The 21,326-nt window shown below is 39.7% G+C and overlaps 1 protein-coding gene across 1 annotated transcript; it reads left to right on the top strand.

The window, feature by feature from the left end:
* The first annotated feature begins 17,535 nt into the window (after positions 1-17,535).
* Positions 17,536-18,999, top strand: LOC141614228 (uncharacterized). The gene has a single exon (XM_074432986.1). The coding sequence runs from the start codon at positions 17,536-17,538 to the stop codon at positions 18,997-18,999; it is 1,464 nt and encodes a 487-aa protein (XP_074289087.1).
* Positions 19,000-21,326: the final 2,327 nt, after the last annotated feature.

The following is a 21,326-nucleotide window of genomic DNA, read 5'->3' as shown; positions in this document are numbered from 1 at the left end:
GCTGCTCGGTTTAATGCGGGCTGATTGGGGGGTGTTTGGGGATGGAATTTGGGCCGTGGATAGGGGGTTCGAACAAGGGTGGATGGGTAGAGGCTTGGGTTGGTTGATGTACTCGAGATTCGTGCCAAGTCGTAAAGAAAACGGGCTCAAAAACCGAGCTAAAATCGAGCTCAAAAACATGTTTAAAAACGAGTTTTCTTCGCTTTTAAAATCGATTTTTCAAATCAAATAACCCATTAAAATAAATGACTTTTCAAATCAAATATATTCATAAAATGATTTTTCAATTCAAATACTTATTTTATTTTCAATAAAATAAACTTGGGAAAATAAATTCAAAATAAAATAAATTAAATTGAAATCACTTTAAAAAAGCTTTAATTTAAATATCATTTAAATTAATAAAATACTTCATCGACGACGCCCATTCTACCTCGTAAAACGAGCTCCAAATAATGACAATGACAACTAAAGAATACATGTGTCCTATCATCACCGGGTGTTTGTCGGGTTCTCTATAAATTCCAATATCGACGGATACGGGTATCTACAGAGGCTCGAAGAAAAGAAGGTCGAGCTGGGACCTGTCTGAAACTAGCGCTACCCGGGAGGCAACCCAGAGATTTTTATCTTTAGTTGTTTTTTTTTTTCAAACATTGCATTTCATTTCAGTTTTGCGCTGTAATATTTGGTTTTCATACCATAGACTATATCAGTTATGCTTGTTTTGGTAGTTTTGCGGGCTGTTTTTGTCGCGTCTTTGCAGGAAATCCAATGGACCAGAAAGTAGTGAAATGAAGCCTTTTACCGTCCGTTTTGCATGCATTTGAAGGAAGAGTGAATTTGGAGCGAAAATGTAGCTGTCTCGGAATGCGTGAAGCCATTTCGGGAGCTAAAAAGACAAGTCAAAGCTGAAACTAACGAAATTGTGAGCTGCTGAAGTCAGATATCACTCGATCGATTGCTTTACATATCGATCGAGTGCTTTTGGATAGAATAAGAAGTTGATCGAGTACTTTCTATGGTCGATCGAATAATTTCATTTTAGGGTTTACTCGATCGAGTAGTAATTTTACTCGATCGATTGGTTTGAGCTTAATTCTGCTCGATCGAGCAGTTCTAAAGGGCTCGATCGAGTGATTCCTTATTGGGCTCGGGCTTTTTAGCTATTAATTCGTTATTAGGTTAAATAAAATCCAATTTTCTTATAAATAGGAAGGAGAGACGTCATTTGTAACACTCTTCTCTCTCTTATCTCACACACTACTGGATACTTTATTTTACTCTTTTCTTTGTAAACATTCTTTCCTCTCTTTTCCCGGATCTACTGTAACTCTCTCTCTCTCTCTCTCCCCCATCATCATATACACTGATGCGTGTCATTTATATGATGTTTTACATCTCTTTTTACACGCATTTCAGAGCTCAACTGTGCTATATATGCCCATATTCCTCTATTTTCCTCTACTTTCGTGCTTTTGTACTTTATTGCAGAAATGTGGAGAATTTAGCGGGAAATCAAGCCGAATCCATCCCCGAGTAAGCTGCATTGCAAATGACGTAAAGGAACTGCTTAAGGAACAAGCTTGGTGCGCAATTCAAGGCCCGAAAGACGAATCCACGAGTTTAAAGAAGTCAAGTAGCAGCTAATCCGGTCGATCGACTAGTATCATCAGTCGATCGACCACCTATCGGATCCCAGAAGCTACTGTTGCTGAGGAGCAGTCGATCGACCAGCATCCTTAGTCGATCGACCAGACTTCGATCCCAGACGAGATTTAGAAAGCCCGTGAAGTTTTAGGTTTTGGAATAAGTTGTTGCGTTGATATTCCTATATAACGTAACATACACATATCTAGCTATCATCAGAGATTTTACATAAAGTTTTTATTTTAAGTTTCTCATCATAATAATTTAGCTTATTTCGCAATTAGGGTTTGATATATCGACTTTTGCATCGGATCTTTCAGTTCTTAATCTTAATCTTCCTCTGAATTTTCGGTATTCATTCTGCCCTATTTCCGTTTATTGCTTTTATTAGTATAGAATTGATAGTTAGCGTTCCCCAAAGCCAATTATCGCTTCATTATTATTGTTATTTACATCAAACATGAATTCCATAATTGTCATTAGTCTTATTGTTGTTTTTACATTCACCATGAGTAGCTAAATGGCTTGTGCTAGGATGTAGGTGATTTATGGCTAGGCGGCATTAGATTAGACACGGATTTGAACCAGCGTGTCGGTCGATCGGCCCGACATAGTTGGTCGATCGCCCGACCTTGTAAGGTTACCTTCGTTTTAATTGTTTTTATCTTGTATCGACGAGTTGAATGCATGCGACCAGTTAGATGCCTCTTTTTGTGATTGACCCGTTAGGCCGAAAGGTAGGGTAGGTTATGTGACCGTCAATTAATTCGACTAAACTGTCTTTGAGATCGAAAGATAGGTATAGTTTAGACCATTAGTCGCTTTTCAGACGAGAGTCGTATTAGTGACATTAGGGACCTATAGCGAGATCGAGAGATGCTATCTGTTAGGAGTGGACCGAGAGGACCTCTTATTTCCCGCCTTACCTGTGCTTATTTCAGACCGACTTAGTTTGCTGCCGCCGAAGCTGTAATGACCCGACCATCCTAGTACCTTTCTCTTATCTGTTTAATCCACGTCTTTAGTTTATTTTCTTCTTATTGTTATTAGTTATAGACCAATTCAACCAACCCCCACAATAGTTACCTTAGACTGATCATAGAACAACTAGAATTTACAACTGCCTCCTTGTGGATCGACCCTGTTACCACTAGCCTAGGTTAGTCTTAATAGGAGTTTATAAATTTTATCTTTGGTACTCACAAATGACAATGTATCAAATTTTGGCGCCGTTGCCGGGGAGGCAATAGTCCTAATTTTAGTTGTCTTTATTTTAGTCTGTTTTTCGCCTCAAGGGAAGACTGAGTACCTTGAGGCAGTTCTCATCTCCTTCTTTAGTGTTGTTTAATTGCAGTACTTCAGGAGAGTCCACTCATGTTCCATTATTGGGAGCAGCAGGTGGAGATTTGTGGGAGATGTGGCGCTGAGGGGCATGATTCTGCTATATGCCGAGCAGATATGGACCAAGTCTATGCTTACTGGCATTATAAACAAGGTCATTATGTGCCGCCACATCCGTGCTATCAGCAAGGCTTCCAAGAGCCTTCATACTCCTTTGCACCGCCTCAGCAAGACCCTTTTCCTTCTGAAGAGAGTGCGGAATTGAAGTCTACGATGGAGATGCTTAAACTCCAAATGCAAGAAATGGCTGAACAGAGAGAAGCTTCTTTCAAAAGACTTGAGCTTCTCTTGGCTCAAGTAGCTGCCGAGCAAAATGATGATATGTATGACTCGGAGGATGATGATTTGGAGGATGATGAAGCGTCAATTGAAGACTTCAATGCTGTGCCACATGAAGAATTCGATCAAGCAGATTTGTGTGGTCGAACGAATGACATTGCAGAAGGAAGAGCGGTCGATCGATCGGAACCGATGGTCGATCGACCAGTTATGCTGGAGGAGGAAACTACTCGATCGAGTAGTGATGTTGTTCGATCAACCCCTGCAGCCTTGGGAATTGTTAAATCGTCACCAACGCCTATTCCGGATGACGATGAGAAGGTAAATAAAGACTATTCCTATCCGATTAGAGGTAATTCCACTCCTTTAGTCGATTATGTGTACCTTCTTATTCCTTCTGTTGAACCATGTGCCGCTGTAGAGTTGACGCCTCCGTCCCAGTTCGGGAACAAATTGGAGGAACATCGCTTTGTTTCTCTTTCTACAGGTCTTGGCAAGTTCAAAGACCCCGGAGGTGAGTTGGGTGTTCTTAGCTTGAAGTCGGCACTTTGCCGGATATATGATCCAGGAGGAGGTCTGATGAGGATATGCCGTCTAAGAAGAAGTTGTGCGCTAAGGTGAAAGATTGGGATCCGGATCTTTGCGATATATTGTTGTTCTTCCGTTGCCATGTTGGGGAGGCCGGGAGTAGATTTTGATTCTTTGAAGCCACGCATTCGATCGAAAAGCCGACGAAGTGGGATATTCCGTGGCCTTTCTTGATCAACTACTAGTTGATCGAATTCTTCATCAAAAACTTCATTTTATCGCTTTTGAACTATTTTTATTGCTTTTGTGTGGCGAGACTTCGCGTTTATTTATTTTGTTTAGGATTTTTTTTTTTTTACGCACTTTAGACTTTGCTTTGGGTTTTGCGCAATTTTGGGCGCGTACTATTGTGCATTTGCAGGTAATTAGAGCTTATTAGCTCAAATCATTGAGCAATTACGAAGAAATAAGATACTGCAGCAGCGTTTTCAGTCGATCGACTGACATCTTTGGTCGATCGGCGAGTTGCGGGTTACGGAGAGCTCTGTTCACGACCATCCGGTCGATCGACCGCCTCTTTAGGTCGATCGATCTGCTGCTGCTTTGCTATGTTCATTCACGACCTCTCCCCTGCTGTGTTTGGTCGATATGCGGACCTAAGGGAGTTTTCTACTCCACTTTACTTTCCGTCAGTTTATTTATTTCTTCTAATCTTCTCATTTTTGCACAATATTTACGTTCCAAAATTGTTTCTCTCAGTCTTATGCGTGGTTTTAATTGTCTTTTCAGGTCTCTTATTGGTAGCATCTGCTGCTGCTCTTTGAAACCTCCTAGCTCACTTATTTGGTTTGGGAGGTTTCCTTTGTCGCGCTTAAAGTCTTGTGAGTTCCCAAGTCTTTACTTTACGTCTTTGTTTCCCTTTTTTCTCGCAAATTCCCATTTCTCTTTTCTTCATTATATGATTTTGCACAATGGGGACATTGTGCGATTTGGTTTGGGGAAGGGTTTTGCGTCGCATATCATTGCTTTGCATTCACGTTTAAATTATGTTTTGCATTGTTTATTTCATTATTCATATATATACGAAAAATCAAAAAAAAAATTTGAAAAATTTCAAAAATTTCCATAAAATGCATGTTTATTTTAGCATATAGGTCGAGTCGGAACGGTAGTATTTCTATGATGATTTAGCATTTGCATCTGTTTTGCCTGAGCCTTGCTTGACTTACATGTTATTAGTAGAATCATAAGTGCATACCTACGAGTTTTCGTTAATTTACTCGCTGAGCCTGAGACTTGACTTTTATAATTGGCAAGCTACATCATATTTTCTGAGTTTTTAGAGCTTATAACTGGTGTCATTCATGACCAGTTCATCTAGGAATGTGAGTAGTACTCCTTATGAGACATGTTTCCTTAATTTGCATAATTATGAATTTGATCTACTTAATACCTGTATGCATTCGGTCTGTGGTTTGTTGACACATGTGGTAGAGGTTTCCTTTTCTCATTTTACCCATAAGCTTCACTATGCCAAAAATATCCTTTTTGTCCGATTTACTACATCCTACATTTAGCCTGTCCTTTGTCAAGCTAGTAGCCTGTGTCCTTGGGATTGTTACTCAATTTTTGGTGGTATATGCTCCATTGAGATGATTGTTGGGAGAATGAAATAAAGGAGGAAAGAAAGATAAAGAAAAAAAAAATGAAAAAATGATTCGAAAATGGAAAAAGAAGTCCTGTACTGTTCAAATGAGTCGATCGACTGCCAAATATGGTCGATCGACTGAGATTCGTGAAAGAAAAAATCAATTCGCATGATTTAATCCTTATCTTTTGGCGATTTTTGCTCCCATGTTTCATTTATGTCCTATGGGGAGTTTATTTGATTTATAGTTTGGAGATTGTGAGTTTTGTGCTTGCTATAGCACCGTTTCGTTCGATTATGAGCAAGAAGTTGGATGTTGTTCCTTTGGTTCCGTTTGGTACTAGCTTGATCACCTGTACCTCCACTTTACCATAATATGTTTTGCCTCTTCTTACCCATACCCCACATTTCCATAATTATACCTCGGCATGTGTCAATGGTCATCTGTTTGGTTGGAATGCGTATGTACGGTCATAGAGGTCGTCTTCATAATCTATTGCTGGCATGTTTTCATAGGTCGTAGTTAGGTGAGGGTCATTACAATATTAATTCTTTCTATCTTACAAATATATCACCTGTGCTTAATTGAGTGATTTGAGCGACCCGTGAGAGTCCAATTTGATAAGTCTCTATAGTCAACGGTTCAGCAGTTTTTGACGACTTTATAATTCGTTTGCATGATTCGCATTACTAGTTGATTGTTGGTTGTGCATTAAATTGGTTTAGGCCTTACAGTTTGCATTTCGCTCTGAGTTTGAACTCGTTCCATTAGGTCAATAGATCGAGTCTAGTTCTTGCTTGGGGACAAGCAAGGTTTGGTTTGGGGAGATTTGATGCGTGTCATTTATATGATGTTTTACATCTCTTTTTACACGCATTTTGAGCTGTTGTGCTATATATGCCCATATTCCTCTATTTTCCTCTACTTTCGTGCTTTTGTACTTTATTGCAGAAATGTGGAGAATTTAGCGGGAAATCAAGCCGAATCCATCCCCGAGTAAGCTGCATTGCAAATGACGTAAAGGAACCGCTTAAGGAACAAGCTTGGTGCGCAATTCAAGGCCCGAAAGACGAATCCACGAGTTTAAAGAAGTCAAGTAGCAGCTAATCCGGTCGATCGACTAGTATCATCAGTCGATCGACCACCTATCGGATCCCAGAAGCTACTGTTGCTGAGGAGCAGTCGATCGACCAGCATCCTTAGTCGATCGACCAGACTTCGATCCCAGACGAGATTTAGAAAGCCCGTGAAGTTTTAGGTTTTGGAATAAGTTGTTGCGTTGATATTCCTATATAACGTAACATACACATATCTAGCTATCATCAGAGATTTTACATAAAGTTTTTATTTTAAGTTTCTCATCATAATAATTTAGCTTATTTCGCAATTAGGGTTTGATATATCGACTTTTGCATCGGATCTTTCAGTTCTTAATCTTAATCTTCCTCTGAATTTTCGGTATTCATTCTGCCCTATTTCCGTTTATTGCTTTTATTAGTATAGAATTGATAGTTAGCGTTCCCCAAAGCCAATTATCGCTTCATTATTATTGTTATTTACATCAAACATGAATTCCATAATTGTCATTAGTCTTATTGTTGTTTTTACATTCACCATGAGTAGCTAAATGGCTTGTGCTAGGATGTAGGTGATTTATGGCTAGGCGGCATTAGATTAGACACGGACTGAACCCGCGTGTCAGTCGATCGACTGACATAGTTGGTCGATCGACTGACCTTGTAAGGTTACCTTCGTTTTAATTGTTTTTTATCTTGTATCTGACGAGTTGAATGCATGCGACCAGTTAGATGCCTCTTTTGTGACTGACCCGTTAGGCCGAAAGGTAGGGTAGGTTATGTGACCGTCAATTAATTCGACTAAACTGTGCTGAGATCGAAAGATAGGTATAGTTTAGACCATTAGTCGCTTTTCAGGACGAGAGTCAGTATTAGTGACATTAGGGACCTATAGCGAGATCGAGAGATGCTATCTGTTAGGAGTGGACCGAGAGGACCTCTTATTTCCCGCCTTACCTGTGCTTATTTCAGACCGACTTAGTTTGCTGCCGCCGAAGCTGTAATGACCCGACCATCCTAGTACCTTTCTCTTATCTGTTTAATCCACGTCTTTAGTTTATTTTCTTCTTATTGTTATTAGTTATAGACCAATTCAACCAACCCCCACAATAGTTACCTTAGACTGATCATAGAACAACTAGAATTTACAACTGCCTCCTTGTGGATCGACCCTGTTACCACTAGCCTAGGTTAGTCTTAATAGGAGTTTATAAATTTTATCTTTGGTACTCACAGCGACGGGTATCAAATTTTGGCGCCGTTGCCGGGGAGGCAATAGTCCTAATTTTAGTTGTCTTTATTTTAGTCTGTTTTTCGCCTCAAGGGAAGACTGAGTACCTTGAGGCAGTTCTCATCTCCTTCTTTAGTGTTGTTTAATTGCAGTACTTCAGGAGAGTCCACTCATGTTCCATTATTGGGAGCAGCAGGTGGAGATTTGTGGGAGATGTGGCGCTGAGGGGCATGATTCTGCTATATGCCGAGCAGATATGGACCAAGTCTATGCTTACTGGCATTATAAACAAGGTCATTATGTGCCGCCACATCTGTGCTATCAGCAAGGCTTCCAAGAGCCTTCATACTCCTTTGCACCGCCTCAGCAAGACCCTTTTCCTTCTGAAGAGAGTGCGGAATTGAAGTCTACGATGGAGATGCTTAAACTCCAAATGCAAGAAATGGCTGAACAGAGAGAAGCTTCTTTCAAAAGACTTGAGCTTCTCTTGGCTCAAGTAGCTGCCGAGCAAAATGATGATATGTATGACTCGGAGGATGATGATTTGGAGGATGATGAAGCGTCAATTGAAGACTTCAATGCTGTGCCACATGAAGAATTCGATCAAGCAGATTTGTGTGGTCGAACGAATGACATTGCAGAAGGAAGAGCGGTCGATCGACTGGAACCAGTGGTCGATCGACCAGTTATGCTGGAGGAGGAAACTACTCGATCGAGTAGTGATGTTGTTCGATCAACCCCTGCAGCCTTGGGAATTGTTAAATCGTCACCAACGCCTATTCCGGATGACGATGAGAAGGTAAATAAAGACTATTCCTATCCGATTAGAGGTAATTCCACTCCTTTAGTCGATTATGTGTACCTTCTTATTCCTTCTGTTGAACCATGTGCCGCTGTAGAGTTGACGCCTCCGTCCCAGTTCGGGAACAAATTGGAGGAACATCGCTTTGTTTCTCTTTCTACAGGTCTTGGCAAGTTCAAAGACCCCGGAGGTGAGTTGGGTGTTCTTAGCTTGAAGTCTGGCACTGCCCGGATATATGATCCAGGAGGAGGTCCTGATGAGGATATGCCGTCTAAGAAGAAGTTGTGCGCTAAGGTGAAAGATTGGGATCCGGATGCTGCGATATATTGTTGTTCTTCCGTTGCCATGTTGGGGAGGCCGGGAGTAGATTTGACAGTTGCTGAAGCCACTGCATTCAGTCAGAAGCCGACGAAGTGGGATATTCCGTGGCCTTTCTTGATCAACTACTAGTTGATCGAATTCTTCATCAAAAACTTCATTTTATCGCTTTTGAACTATTTTTATTGCTTTTGTGTGGCGAGACTTCGCGTTTATTTATTTTGTTTAGGATTTTTTTTTTTTTACGCACTTTAGACTTTGCTTTGGGTTTTGCGCAATTTTGGGCGCGTACTATTGTGCATTTGCAGGTAATTAGAGCTTATTAGCTCAAATCATTGAGCAATTACGAAGAAATAAGATACTGCAGCAGCGTTTTCAGTCGATCGACTGACATCTTTGGTCGATCGACTGAGTTGCGGGTTACAGGAGCTACTGTTCACGACCATCTGGTCGATCGACTGCCTCTTTAGGTCGATCGACTGCTGCTGCTGCTATGTTCATTCACGACCTCTCCCCTGCTGTGTTTGGTCGATATGCGGACCTAAGGGAGTTTTCTACTCCACTTTACTTTCCGTCAGTTTATTTATTTCTTCTAATCTTCTCATTTTTGCACAATATTTACGTTCCAAAATTGTTTCTCTCAGTCTTATGCGTGGTTTTAATTGTCTTTTCAGGTCTCTTATTGGTAGCACTGCTGGCTACTGAAACCTCCTAGCTCACGCTGGTTTGGGGAGGTTTCCTTTGCTGCGCTTAAAGTCTTGTGAGTTCCCAAGTCTTTACTTTACGTCTTTGTTTCCCTTTTTTCTCGCAAATTCCCATTTCTCTTTTCTTCATTATATGATTTTGCACAATGGGGACATTGTGCGATTTGGTTTGGGGAAGGGTTTTGCGTCGCATATCATTGTTTTGCATTCATGTTTAAATTATGTTTTGCATTGTTTATTTCATTATTCATATATATACGAAAAATCAAAAAAAAAAATTGAAAAATTTCAAAAATTTCCATAAAATGCATGTTTATTTTAGCATATAGGTCGAGTCGGAACGGTAGTATTTCTATGATGATTTAGCATTTGCATCTGTTTTGCCTGAGCCTTGCTTGACTTACATGTTATTAGTAGAATCATAAGTGCATACCTACGAGTTTTCGTTAATTTACTCGCTGAGCCTGAGACTTGACTTTTATAATTGGCAAGCTACATCATATTTTCTGAGTTTTTAGAGCTTATAACTGGTGTCATTCATGACCAGTTCATCTAGGAATGTGAGTAGTACTCCTTATGAGACATGTTTCCTTAATTTGCATAATTATGAATTTGATCTACTTAATACCTGTATGCATTCAGTCTGTGGTTTGTTGACACATGTGGTAGAGGTTTCCTTTTCTCATTTTACCCATAAGCTTCACTATGCCAAAAATATCCTTGTTGTCCGATTTACTACATCCTACATTTAGCCTGTCCTTTGTCAAGCTAGTAGCCTGTGTCCTTGGGATTGTTACTCAATTTTTGGTGGTATATGCTCCATTGAGATGATTGTTGGGAGAATGAAATAAAGGAGGAAAGAAAGATAAAGAAAAAAAAAAAATGAAAAAATGATTCGAAAATGGAAAAAGAAGTCCTGTACTGTTCAAATGAGTCGATCGACTGCCAAATATGGTCGATCGACTGAGATTCGTGAAAGAAAAAATCAATTCGCATGATTTAATCCTTATCTTTTGGCGATTTTTGCTCCCATGTTTCATTTATGTCCTATGGGGAGTTTATTTGATTTATAGTTTGGAGATTGTGAGTTTTGTGCTTGCTATAGCACCGTTTCGTTCGATTATGAGCAAGAAGTTGGATGTTGTTCCTTTGGTTCCGTTTGGTACTAGCTTGATCACCTGTACCTCCACTTTACCATAATATGTTTTGCCTCTTCTTACCCATACCCCACATTTCCATAATTATACCTCGGCATGTGTCAATGGTCATCTGTTTGGTTGGAATGCGTATGTACGGTCATAGAGGTCGTCTTCATAATCTATTGCTGGCATGTTTTCATAGGTCGTAGTTAGGTGAGGGTCATTACAATATTAATTCTTTCTATCTTACAAATATATCACCTGTGCTTAATTGAGTGATTTGAGCGACCCGTGAGAGTCCAATTTGATAAGTCTCTATAGTCAACGGTTCAAATGAGTTTTTGACGACTTTATAATTCGTTTGCATGATTCGCATTACTAGTTGATTGTTGGTTGTGCATTAAATTGGTTTAGGCCTTACAGTTTGCATTTCGCTCTGAGTTTGAACTCGTTCCATTAGGTCAATAGATCGAGTCTAGTTCTTGCTTGGGGACAAGCAAGGTTTGGTTTGGGGAGATTTGATGCGTGTCATTTATATGATGTTTTACATCTCTTTTTACACGCATTTCAGAGCTCAACTGTGCTATATATGCCCATATTCCTCTATTTTCCTCTACTTTCGTGCTTTTGTACTTTATTGCAGAAATGTGGAGAATTTAGCGGGAAATCAAGCCGAATCCATCCCCGAGTAAGCTGCATTGCAAATGACGTAAAGGAACTGCTTAAGGAACAAGCTTGGTGCGCAATTCAAGGCCCGAAAGACGAATCCACGAGTTTAAAGAAGTCAAGTAGCAGCTAATCCGGTCGATCGACTAGTATCATCAGTCGATCGACCACCTATCGGATCCCGAAGCTCGTTGTTCTTTGAGGAGCGATCGATCGACCAGCATCCTTAGTCGATCGACCAGACTTCGATCCCAGACGAGATTTAGAAAGCCCGTGAAGTTTTAGGTTTTGGAATAAGTTGTTGCGTTGATATTCCTATATAACGTAACATACACATATCTAGCTATCATCAGAGATTTTACATAAAGTTTTTATTTTAAGTTTCTCATCATAATAATTTAGCTTATTTCGCAATTAGGGTTTGATATATCGACTTTTGCATCGGATCTTTCAGTTCTTAATCTTAATCTTCCTCTGAATTTTCGGTATTCATTCTGCCCTATTTCCGTTTATTGCTTTTATTAGTATAGAATTGATAGTTAGCGTTCCCCAAAGCCAATTATCGCTTCATTATTATTGTTATTTACATCAAACATGAATTCCATAATTGTCATTAGTCTTATTGTTGTTTTTACATTCACCATGAGTAGCTAAATGGCTTGTGCTAGGATGTAGGTGATTTATGGCTAGGCGGCATTAGATTAGACACGGACTGAACCCGCGTGTCAGTCGATCGACTGACATAGTTGGTCGATCGACTGACCTTGTAAGGTTACCTTCGTTTTAATTGTTTTTTATCTTGTATCTGACGAGTTGAATGCATGCGACCAGTTAGATGCCTCTTTTGTGACTGACCCGTTAGGCCGAAAGGTAGGGTAGGTTATGTGACCGTCAATTAATTCGACTAAACTGTGCTGAGATCGAAAGATAGGTATAGTTTAGACCATTAGTCGCTTTTCAGGACGAGAGTCAGTATTAGTGACATTAGGGACCTATAGCGAGATCGAGAGATGCTATCTGTTAGGAGTGGACCGAGAGGACCTCTTATTTCCCGCCTTACCTGTGCTTATTTCAGACCGACTTAGTTTGCTGCCGCCGAAGCTGTAATGACCCGACCATCCTAGTACCTTTCTCTTATCTGTTTAATCCACGTCTTTAGTTTATTTTCTTCTTATTGTTATTAGTTATAGACCAATTCAACCAACCCCCACAATAGTTACCTTAGACTGATCATAGAACAACTAGAATTTACAACTGCCTCCTTGTGGATCGACCCTGTTACCACTAGCCTAGGTTAGTCTTAATAGGAGTTTATAAATTTTATCTTTGGTACTCACAGCGACGGGTATCATACACCTGACTTTTCTTCTTTTTTACTGCTGGATACCATTATTTCCTCTCTCTTTTCCGGATCTTTTCTCTGTAATTCTCTTTTTCCCTTTTCTCTCTTTAGTTAATGTTTATTATTTCTCTTCCATTTTGTTCTTGCTCTTTTATTCATGTCTAGCAAATTCTCCCTGCTAGGACTTGGGGATTCGATGGACCGATGTTAATTGTTAATTAGTTTACGGATTTTTCGTTGTAGTTAAGTCTATGTTGTTAATCACTGCCTTAAACTGTATCTTGCTAATTGAATCGATGCCTTTAGCCTTTTTAATTTTGGTAAGCCTTGACCTAGTGATGTGACCATAATTGGCGCATATTTAGCCCCCGAATTAGCCTTGTTTCCATGCTTTTTAGTGCTTATTTGGGTCATTTCTTATCTTTAGTTCTTTGTTTTGCATATTCTTTGAGATTTTGATCCCTTGGTAGGAAAGGAGTAAGAATCTTGCATTTTCATGGCAAAACGAGACTAAATTGATCGAATTCAATGACCAAGCATCAAGGAGAGACAAGATTAGAAGGCCTTTGTACATATTATAGTAGAAGAGCAATGTTGAGAAAAGATCCTTGAGTCCCCAAGGAAATCCCCAAGGAATTTATGAAAAAAAGGGAAGAAAAGAAGATGAACTACTGCTGAAGAACAATCCAAGCGGATTGTCTACAATCCGCCCGTCTCCCCACTACACAATCCGAGCGGATTCCCACAAAGACGCTCAGATTACCCCGACAGAATCCGCCCGGATTCCATCAAATCCGCTCGTCTTCCATTAGCAGAATCCGTCCGTCCCGACCTTAATCCGCCCGGATTCCTGCACAGCACAATTTCGTCTTCTCCAAGCTACAAAGAAAGAAGCCCTTCCTCCGAAAAATACCGGCTCCTCCTTGCTCAATCTCAAAAGTGTAATTACTAGTTTAGCCCTTAGTTAACCCTAATGCATCCACCTAATTTCCACTATAAATACCACATTTGTAATAATCAAATCATCAAGTTTTATGAGAATATAATCAAGTTTTATTAGAAATTCCTCTTAGATTAGATTAGGAGTAGATTAGAATAGATTAATCTTCAATCTTTCCACAAATTACACATTAATCTCTCCTTAATTATTGTTCAAGTTTATTATTCAAGTTTATTATTGGGTAATTGAAGATTATTGGGTTATTATTGGGAGATTGATAATCTTCCATCAATCAATCAAGTTTCTTCTATTATTCTTTGCTTTATTATTTGGATCATCTAAACTTTGGTATAATTACTTTACTCTTTAATCTTTATTGTTCATTTCTTCATTCTATTATCATGTTTATACTTGTTGTGATGATTGACACCATTAATGACATGTTTCCCATGATGATGAGTGAGTAGTTACTTAGCTAGGATTAGTGGGTAATTAAGGGAAACCAACATGGGATTGATTCATGCTTAATCTAATATGTTCACATGATTAAATTGCTTGCTTGTTGTGATGTCAACTTTATGCACATGTTATGTTTAATGAAATGCTAAGCCTATGAATCCTTGTATTTTTACCATCTCTTATCTACTCAACTTGACTTGTAAGATATAAACCAACTCGAGTCTTGTTAGACCATGCATAGAAGTTGAATAGGAGGAAAGTAAGTCGACTTGTAGGTGTTGTACAATCTAATCGATTCGGCTCCGGGACCCAACCCTTCCTATGAACCGTAAGACATAAACCAACTCGGTTCCTCCACAACATTAATTGCTTGTAACTTTGTAAACATGTTTGTATGATCAACACCATGAATCCCCTATGACCCCATGATATCCTAGCACTTTTAATCATTTGTTTACATCTTCTCTTTTATTGCTTGTTCTACTTTATTGCTTTTATTAGTCTAGAACACAACTACAAACCCAACCAATTTGTGACACTAGCATAAATTGAGATAGATAGACTTAGAACCCAAAGCACACCGTCCCATAGATCGACCTCGACTTACCGCTAACTAGTAGTTTGTTGAGTATTATAAATGTGTTTGATTGGATGAGTGACGACATCGTCCGGATCAAAATGGCGCCGTTGCCGGGGACGGTGCTATGTGATTAAGTTATTACTTGTTTGTCTATTTTAATTGTGCTTTCACCTTGAGGAACTTGTTCCTCAAGGATCGTTTTTACCGTTTTCTTGTAGTTTCCATGTTTGTAGTTGTATCTTTATCTTGACCATGATAATGCAAGACTTGACATATGGAGTATGTGGTGGATCTTTTGAGTATGACTATGGGTATGGGGAGTTTGAGGAGCAAGTCAACACAAACCTACCTTATTATTTGTACAACGAAAATCCTAACCACTACCCCAATTTTTCCCACCAAAATCACCACACCCAATATCAACAACAATCACTCCCCCAATACCCACTTCATAATGAGTTTCAATTGCCACAATACAACCACTTTCACACATACCCACAACAAAAAGATGAACCCATTCAAAACATGATTCTCCAAATGATGGGAGATCAACAAAACTTCTTCAAACAAATGCTAGAAGAGAGCCAAAAAGAAGATAATGTTCTTAAAAACATTGTTATCCAAAGAGAGGAATTGAGGATTCAAATTGCCCAATTGAAAGAATCCCAAGCAATCACTCACCACCGTTCTTTGGACATTAAGCATAAGTGCGAATTTGAAGTAGTGACCTTTGACATGGAAGATGAGAAGTGGGAGGGGCCAAGTTCCTTGAGCTCTTGTGACTATGAAAGTGTTTTGTTTGATGAAGAAGACATGAGGTTGATCAAACCAAATACTCTTAACCTTTGTGAGTATGAGGGTGTGTCTTTTGATATGAACGTTGAGGGGTTGGCAAAAGAGTTACATGGAGCCCACATTTATGATTCACGTGAAGATAGCGACAATGATTATGAACCTAGAGGAAGGACTCTCAATATCTCCTTGCTTGAGGAGCCTATTCTTGAGGCATTTGAGATACCCTATCATGAAGAAGACCGTCCTTCCTTTATCCTTCATGAAGACCACTTGGCACCTATCTTGGAGCCAATGATCATTGAAGAGGATATGATAGACCTTCTTCAAAAGGCCAAAGTTTCTTACAAGAGCTATTTGATGAAAAAGCTCAAAGAGAAAATTGCTCGTGAGGCTACTTGTGAAGATTTGGCACCCACAATCTCAACTCCTATGGTATCCAATCATCAAAGTTATGAAAATTCTCCTTCTACCTTGGAAGGATTGAAAAATCGAAATGCTATCACCATCACCAAAATTGAAGAAGAAGTTGGTAAGTGGAAGTCCATGGATGGAAATGAACCACACTTCATGCTTAGTGTTGGCAAGAATCATGGGTTTACCTATTTGAAGCGTCGGGAAAGCTCTAACGCTAAGGAGAAGGCAAGGAAAAGAACATTCTACAAGCCTCCTTGGCCAAATCTCATATTCAAATTGAGCAACCCATACGTGTGCTTATTTGGAGCTTGTTCACAAGCTTTTGATCTTTTATTAATGATGCGGGAGCAATGTCGAGCTCTAGCGCACTCTTACTTAACGCTGATCCGAGTCCTTATTTTGGCGCTAAAAGAAATGCGAGTTATGTCACAATGATAAGTTGGACATCGAGCACGAGCTGATCCGAGAAAGGCGTCCAAGGAGTGCCGCCCAAGGAGAGTGCCGCCCAAGTTAAGAGGATGATTTTAGTCTTCCTCACCTAGTTTTTACAAAAATCTAGCATATTTTTTCTATATAATTTTAAATAATGCCTTGGTGGCCAAGCATGCCTAAGAAATAGTTTTTAGCATTTAATGCTGCCTTGGAGCCCAAGTACATCCTAGGCTATATAAGGGACAAAAATCCTCATTTGTAATCATCCAATTTTCAGAAATATAAACCAAGTGTAGAGATTTTCTCTCAAACTTTGAATGCTTGCGAGTGTTCTTGTCTTCCTTGCGAGGTCGGCGCCATATTTCAACCTTGTTTACTGTGTGTTCTTGGTTGAAATATCCTTTGTTTCCCTCCTTGTTCCTGTGTGGTCTTGGTTGGAGATCTCAGTTTTAGTTGAGTTATCTTGCGAGGTTTCTTAGCTAATCCATATCCATTTTTACTTAACATTTTCCGCTGCAATTTAAACTCTAAAAACACAAAAATATCACTCAAAACACTTCACCAAATCAGCCCCCTTTTCGTGTCTAACATTCACACCGATTTGGTACCCGGTTTTACATCAAATTGGTATCAGAGCTGTGTTCAAATTTGTTTCTTAACAAGTTTGTCTTGGGAAGAGCATAATCACGTGTTATTATCTTGCAAAAAAAAAAAAAAAATCACTGTTCACGCCGGTACTATTCACAGATCTTTGTTCACCCGTGAAAAAAAAAAAAAAAAAGGGGAGATGTCTCACGATGGTTCATATCAAGAACCATGGGAGGAACGTATGGATGACTTAACAAAACGAATGGCACAAATGAATTACAAGATTGATCAGATTTGTAATCATACTCTTAGAAAGAAGGGGAAAAGGCATGTTGAAAGTTCAGATTCCGATGAGAGCCATCATTCCATTCCTGAACCAAGGAGGAATAATGATGATGATCGTGGATTAAAACTTGATATCCCGGAGTTTGAAGGGGAACTTGATCTTTGAAAAATTCCTAGATTGGGTGAGACAAGCAGAGAGAGTCTTTGAATATAAAGGCTATGATGAACACAAGCAATTCAAGGTTGCTACCTTGAAAATGACCAAGTATGCATCCTTGTGGTATGAGAACCTTAAGAAGCAAAGAAGGCGTGAAAGAAAAAGTAAAATTGAGACTTGGAATAAGTTGAAGAAGCACTTGCAAAAACGCTTCGTGCCAAGAGACTATGAACAAGAGCGTGACTTGATGCTTACATCTCTTTCTCAAGGTAATTTAAGTGTGACTGATTACATTAAGGAGTTTGAAAGACTAATTATGGTGTGTGACCTTGAGGAACGGGAGGAGATGCAAATTGCTCGATTCATTAAGGGTTTGAGTCCTTCATTGGCACAACGAGTTGAAGTTCAGAATTTCCTTGATTTTAATGATGTGTGTAAGCTTGCTCTTAAGTTTGAAAAGCAGGACAAAGGAAAGAAACCCCTGGTTGCTCGTGATGGTTCTAAGGGTGTTAATCCTTTTTATAAGTCAAGCGCTACATCATCGTTCAATAAGGAAGCCAAAAAGGAAGAACCCAAAGACAAAGGCAAAGGAGTTGCTACTGATTTTAAAAATATGGGTGCTAGGAGATGCTTTAAGTGCCAAGGTTATGGACACATCGCTAACGAATGTCCCCAAAAGAGAGCGCTTACGCTTCAAGAGTTAGGTGAGATTACTCCATGTTTCGTGGTGACAAATGAGACGGAGGTCAATTCTGTCCAGAACGATGGAGATGAAGAAGATGATGAGGTTCACACTCATATTGTCGAACCATCATATGACACTGATAAGGAGATGTTCGTGGTGAGAAACTTGCATATTCAATCCACACCGATTGAAATGGAGCAACGTGAGCAGATTTTCCATGCTCGTTGTAAGGTGCATGGTAAGACTTGCAATTTGATTGTTGATAGTGGGTCTTGCACAAATGCAGTGGCTACTGAATTGGTGGATTACTTTAAGCTTGAGACTCGTAATCACCATAAACCATATATGCTGCATTGGTTAAATGAAAACAGCGGGATTAAAGTCAAGAAACAAGCTTTACTTTCATTTGTTATGGGTCCCTATGAAGACGAAGTATGGTGTGACGTGTTACCCATGAGTGCGTGTCATATTCTATTGGGACGACCATGGCAGTTTGATAGAGAAGTTGTTCATCAAGGAAGGGATAACATTTACATTGTTAGTAAGGGTAAAAACAGATTCCACTTGAAACCCTTGTCACCTAACAAAGTAAAGAAGAAAAATGAGAATTTGTTTATGAATGCTAAAGAATTTGTTGAAGCATTAGAACAAGGGGAACAAGCTTATGTTCTTATGGTTCGAGATGTGGAAGAGGGAATTGGAGTTCATGACGAGACTGTCCAAATGTTGTTGAATGAGTTTGGTGATGTGTTCCCGGAAGAGTTGCCACTTGGATTACCTCCTAAGCGTGGCATAGAACACCAAATTGATCTTATTCCAGGAGCTACACTTCCAAACAAACCAGCCTATCGATGCAATCCAGAAGAGGCTAAAGAGTAGCAAAGACAAGTGCAAGAATTGATTGATCGAGGCTATGTGCAAGAGAGTCTTAGTCCTTGTGCCGTACCTGCTCTTTTGGTACCCAAGAAAGGTGGGACATGGCGTATGTGTATTGATAGCCGAGCAGTGAACAATATTACAATTAAGTATCGCTTTCCTATGCCGAGGCTAGATGATATGCTTGATGAGTTGAATGGAGCTCGTGTGTTCTCGAAAATTGATCTTCGAAGTGGTTATCATCAAATGAGGATCCGAGAAGGTGACGAATGGAAAACAGCCTTCAAAACAAAGCAAGGGTTGTATGAGTGGCTTGTTATGCCATTTGGGTTATGCAATGCTCCTAGTTCTTTCATGCGGCTGATGAATGAGGTCCTAAGGCCATTTATTAATAAGTTTGTCGTTGTTTATCTTGATGACATTCTTATTTGACAAAAATAAGGAGCAACACTTGGAACATTTGAGAAAGGTATTTGAGAAGTTAAGAGAACAGAAACTTTATGGAAAGCTCGAGAAATGCATGTTCATGGTGCCTAGTGTGACCTTTCTTGGTTATATCGTTGGAGAAGAAGGGGTGAGCGTTGATCCTTCAAAAGTGGAAGCAATTCAATCGTGGCCTATTCCTAAAACAACTACTGAAGTTAGAAGTTTTCATGGATTGGCTTCATTTTATCGAAGGTTCATTCAGAATTTTAGCTCTATTGTTGCACCTATCACCGAGCTAACAAAGAAAGGAGAGTTTGTGTGGAATCCAAGTGCACAAAAGGCATTTGTTGAGATCAAAGATAAGTTGTGTTCAACACCTATTCTAGCTTTGCCCAACTTTGACAAATTGTTCGAAGTTGAATGCGACGCTAGCGGAGTTGGAGTTGGAGCTGTTCTAATCCAAGAGAAACGACCTATTGCATTCTTTAGTGAGAAATTGGGTGGAGCAAGGCTAAAGTATTCCACCTATGACAAAGAGTTCTATGCGATTGTGCGAGCACTGGATCATTGGGCTCATTATCTTCGCCCAAAACCATTTGTTCTGCATTCTGATCACGAGGCTCTAAAGCACATTCATGGGCAACAAAAGTTGAATGCAAGACATGCCAGATGGGTAGAGTTCCTACAATCCTTTACCTTTTCTTCAAAGTATAAAATGGGAAACTCTAATGTTGTGGCTGATGCGCTTTCAAGGAGGCATTGTTTGCTTGTTGCACTTGATGCGAGGTTACTTGGATTTGAGCAATTGAAAGAATTATACAAAGATGATCCTGATTTTTCAAATGAACTTATTAGTCCTACTAATTTGTTCTCGGTGCAAGAAGGATATTTGTTCAAAGGAAACAAGCTTTGTATTCCTAAGAGTTCAATTTGAGAGCTATTGGTTAGAGAAGCGCATGGAGGAGCGTTGGCTGGACACTTTGGCGTTAATAAGACTTATGATATCCTTGGAGAGCACTTCTATTGGCCTAAGATGCTCAAGGATGTGCAAGATGTGATAGCAAGGTGTGCTACATGCCAAATATCAAAAAGTTCATTCACTAAGGGGCTTTACACTCCCTTACCAGTTCCTACACAACCATGGAACGAGGTAAGCATGGATTTTATTGTTGGGTTGCCGCGAACTCAAAGAGGTAAAGATTCAATTATGGTGGTGGTTGATCGATTCTCAAAAATGGCTCATTTCATACCATGTCACAAAACTGATGATGCTTCTAAAGTTGCTGAGTTGTATTACAAGGAAGTTGTTCGTCTACATGGCATTCCTAAAACTATTGTTTCCGATCGAGACACTAAGTTTTTAAGCTACTTTTGGAAGACGTTGTGGCGTTTGGTTGGTACTAAGCTGTTGTTTAGTACTTCTCACCATCCCCAAACTGATGGTCAAACGGAGGTGACAAATCGAACTCTTGGAAGTTTGTTACGAGGTTTAGTGAGTAAGAGCACAAAGGATTGGGATGTGAAGTTGGCACATCGAGTTTGCCTATAATCGTACACCGTCTATGACTACGGCCGTGCACCATTCGAGATCGTTTATGGGATAAATCCTTATCTCCCTATTGATCTTATTCCTATTCCAAAGAAGGAGACGGTAAGTTTTGAAGCTAAGGAAAGACAAGCTGCATTCTTGCGTACTTGTGAGCAAATCAAAGCTCAAATTGAGAAGGCTAATGCAAGATACAAGGAGAAAGCTAATAAGCATCGAAAACAGCCTACATTCAAGGTGGGAGATCTTATTTGGTTACATCTTCGCAAGGAGAGGTTTCCCTCTAAGCGAAAGAACAAGTTAATGCCAAGGGCCGATGGTCCATTTCGAGTGCTTGAGCGCTACGGTGAAAGTGCTT

The sequence above is a fragment of the Silene latifolia genome, chromosome 11 (assembly GCF_048544455.1).
Source record: "Silene latifolia isolate original U9 population chromosome 11, ASM4854445v1, whole genome shotgun sequence".
NCBI classification, from domain to species: domain Eukaryota; kingdom Viridiplantae; phylum Streptophyta; class Magnoliopsida; order Caryophyllales; family Caryophyllaceae; genus Silene; species Silene latifolia.
Note: the sequence above shows the minus strand (reverse complement) of the source record. Positions and strands in the feature narration are given on the sequence as shown.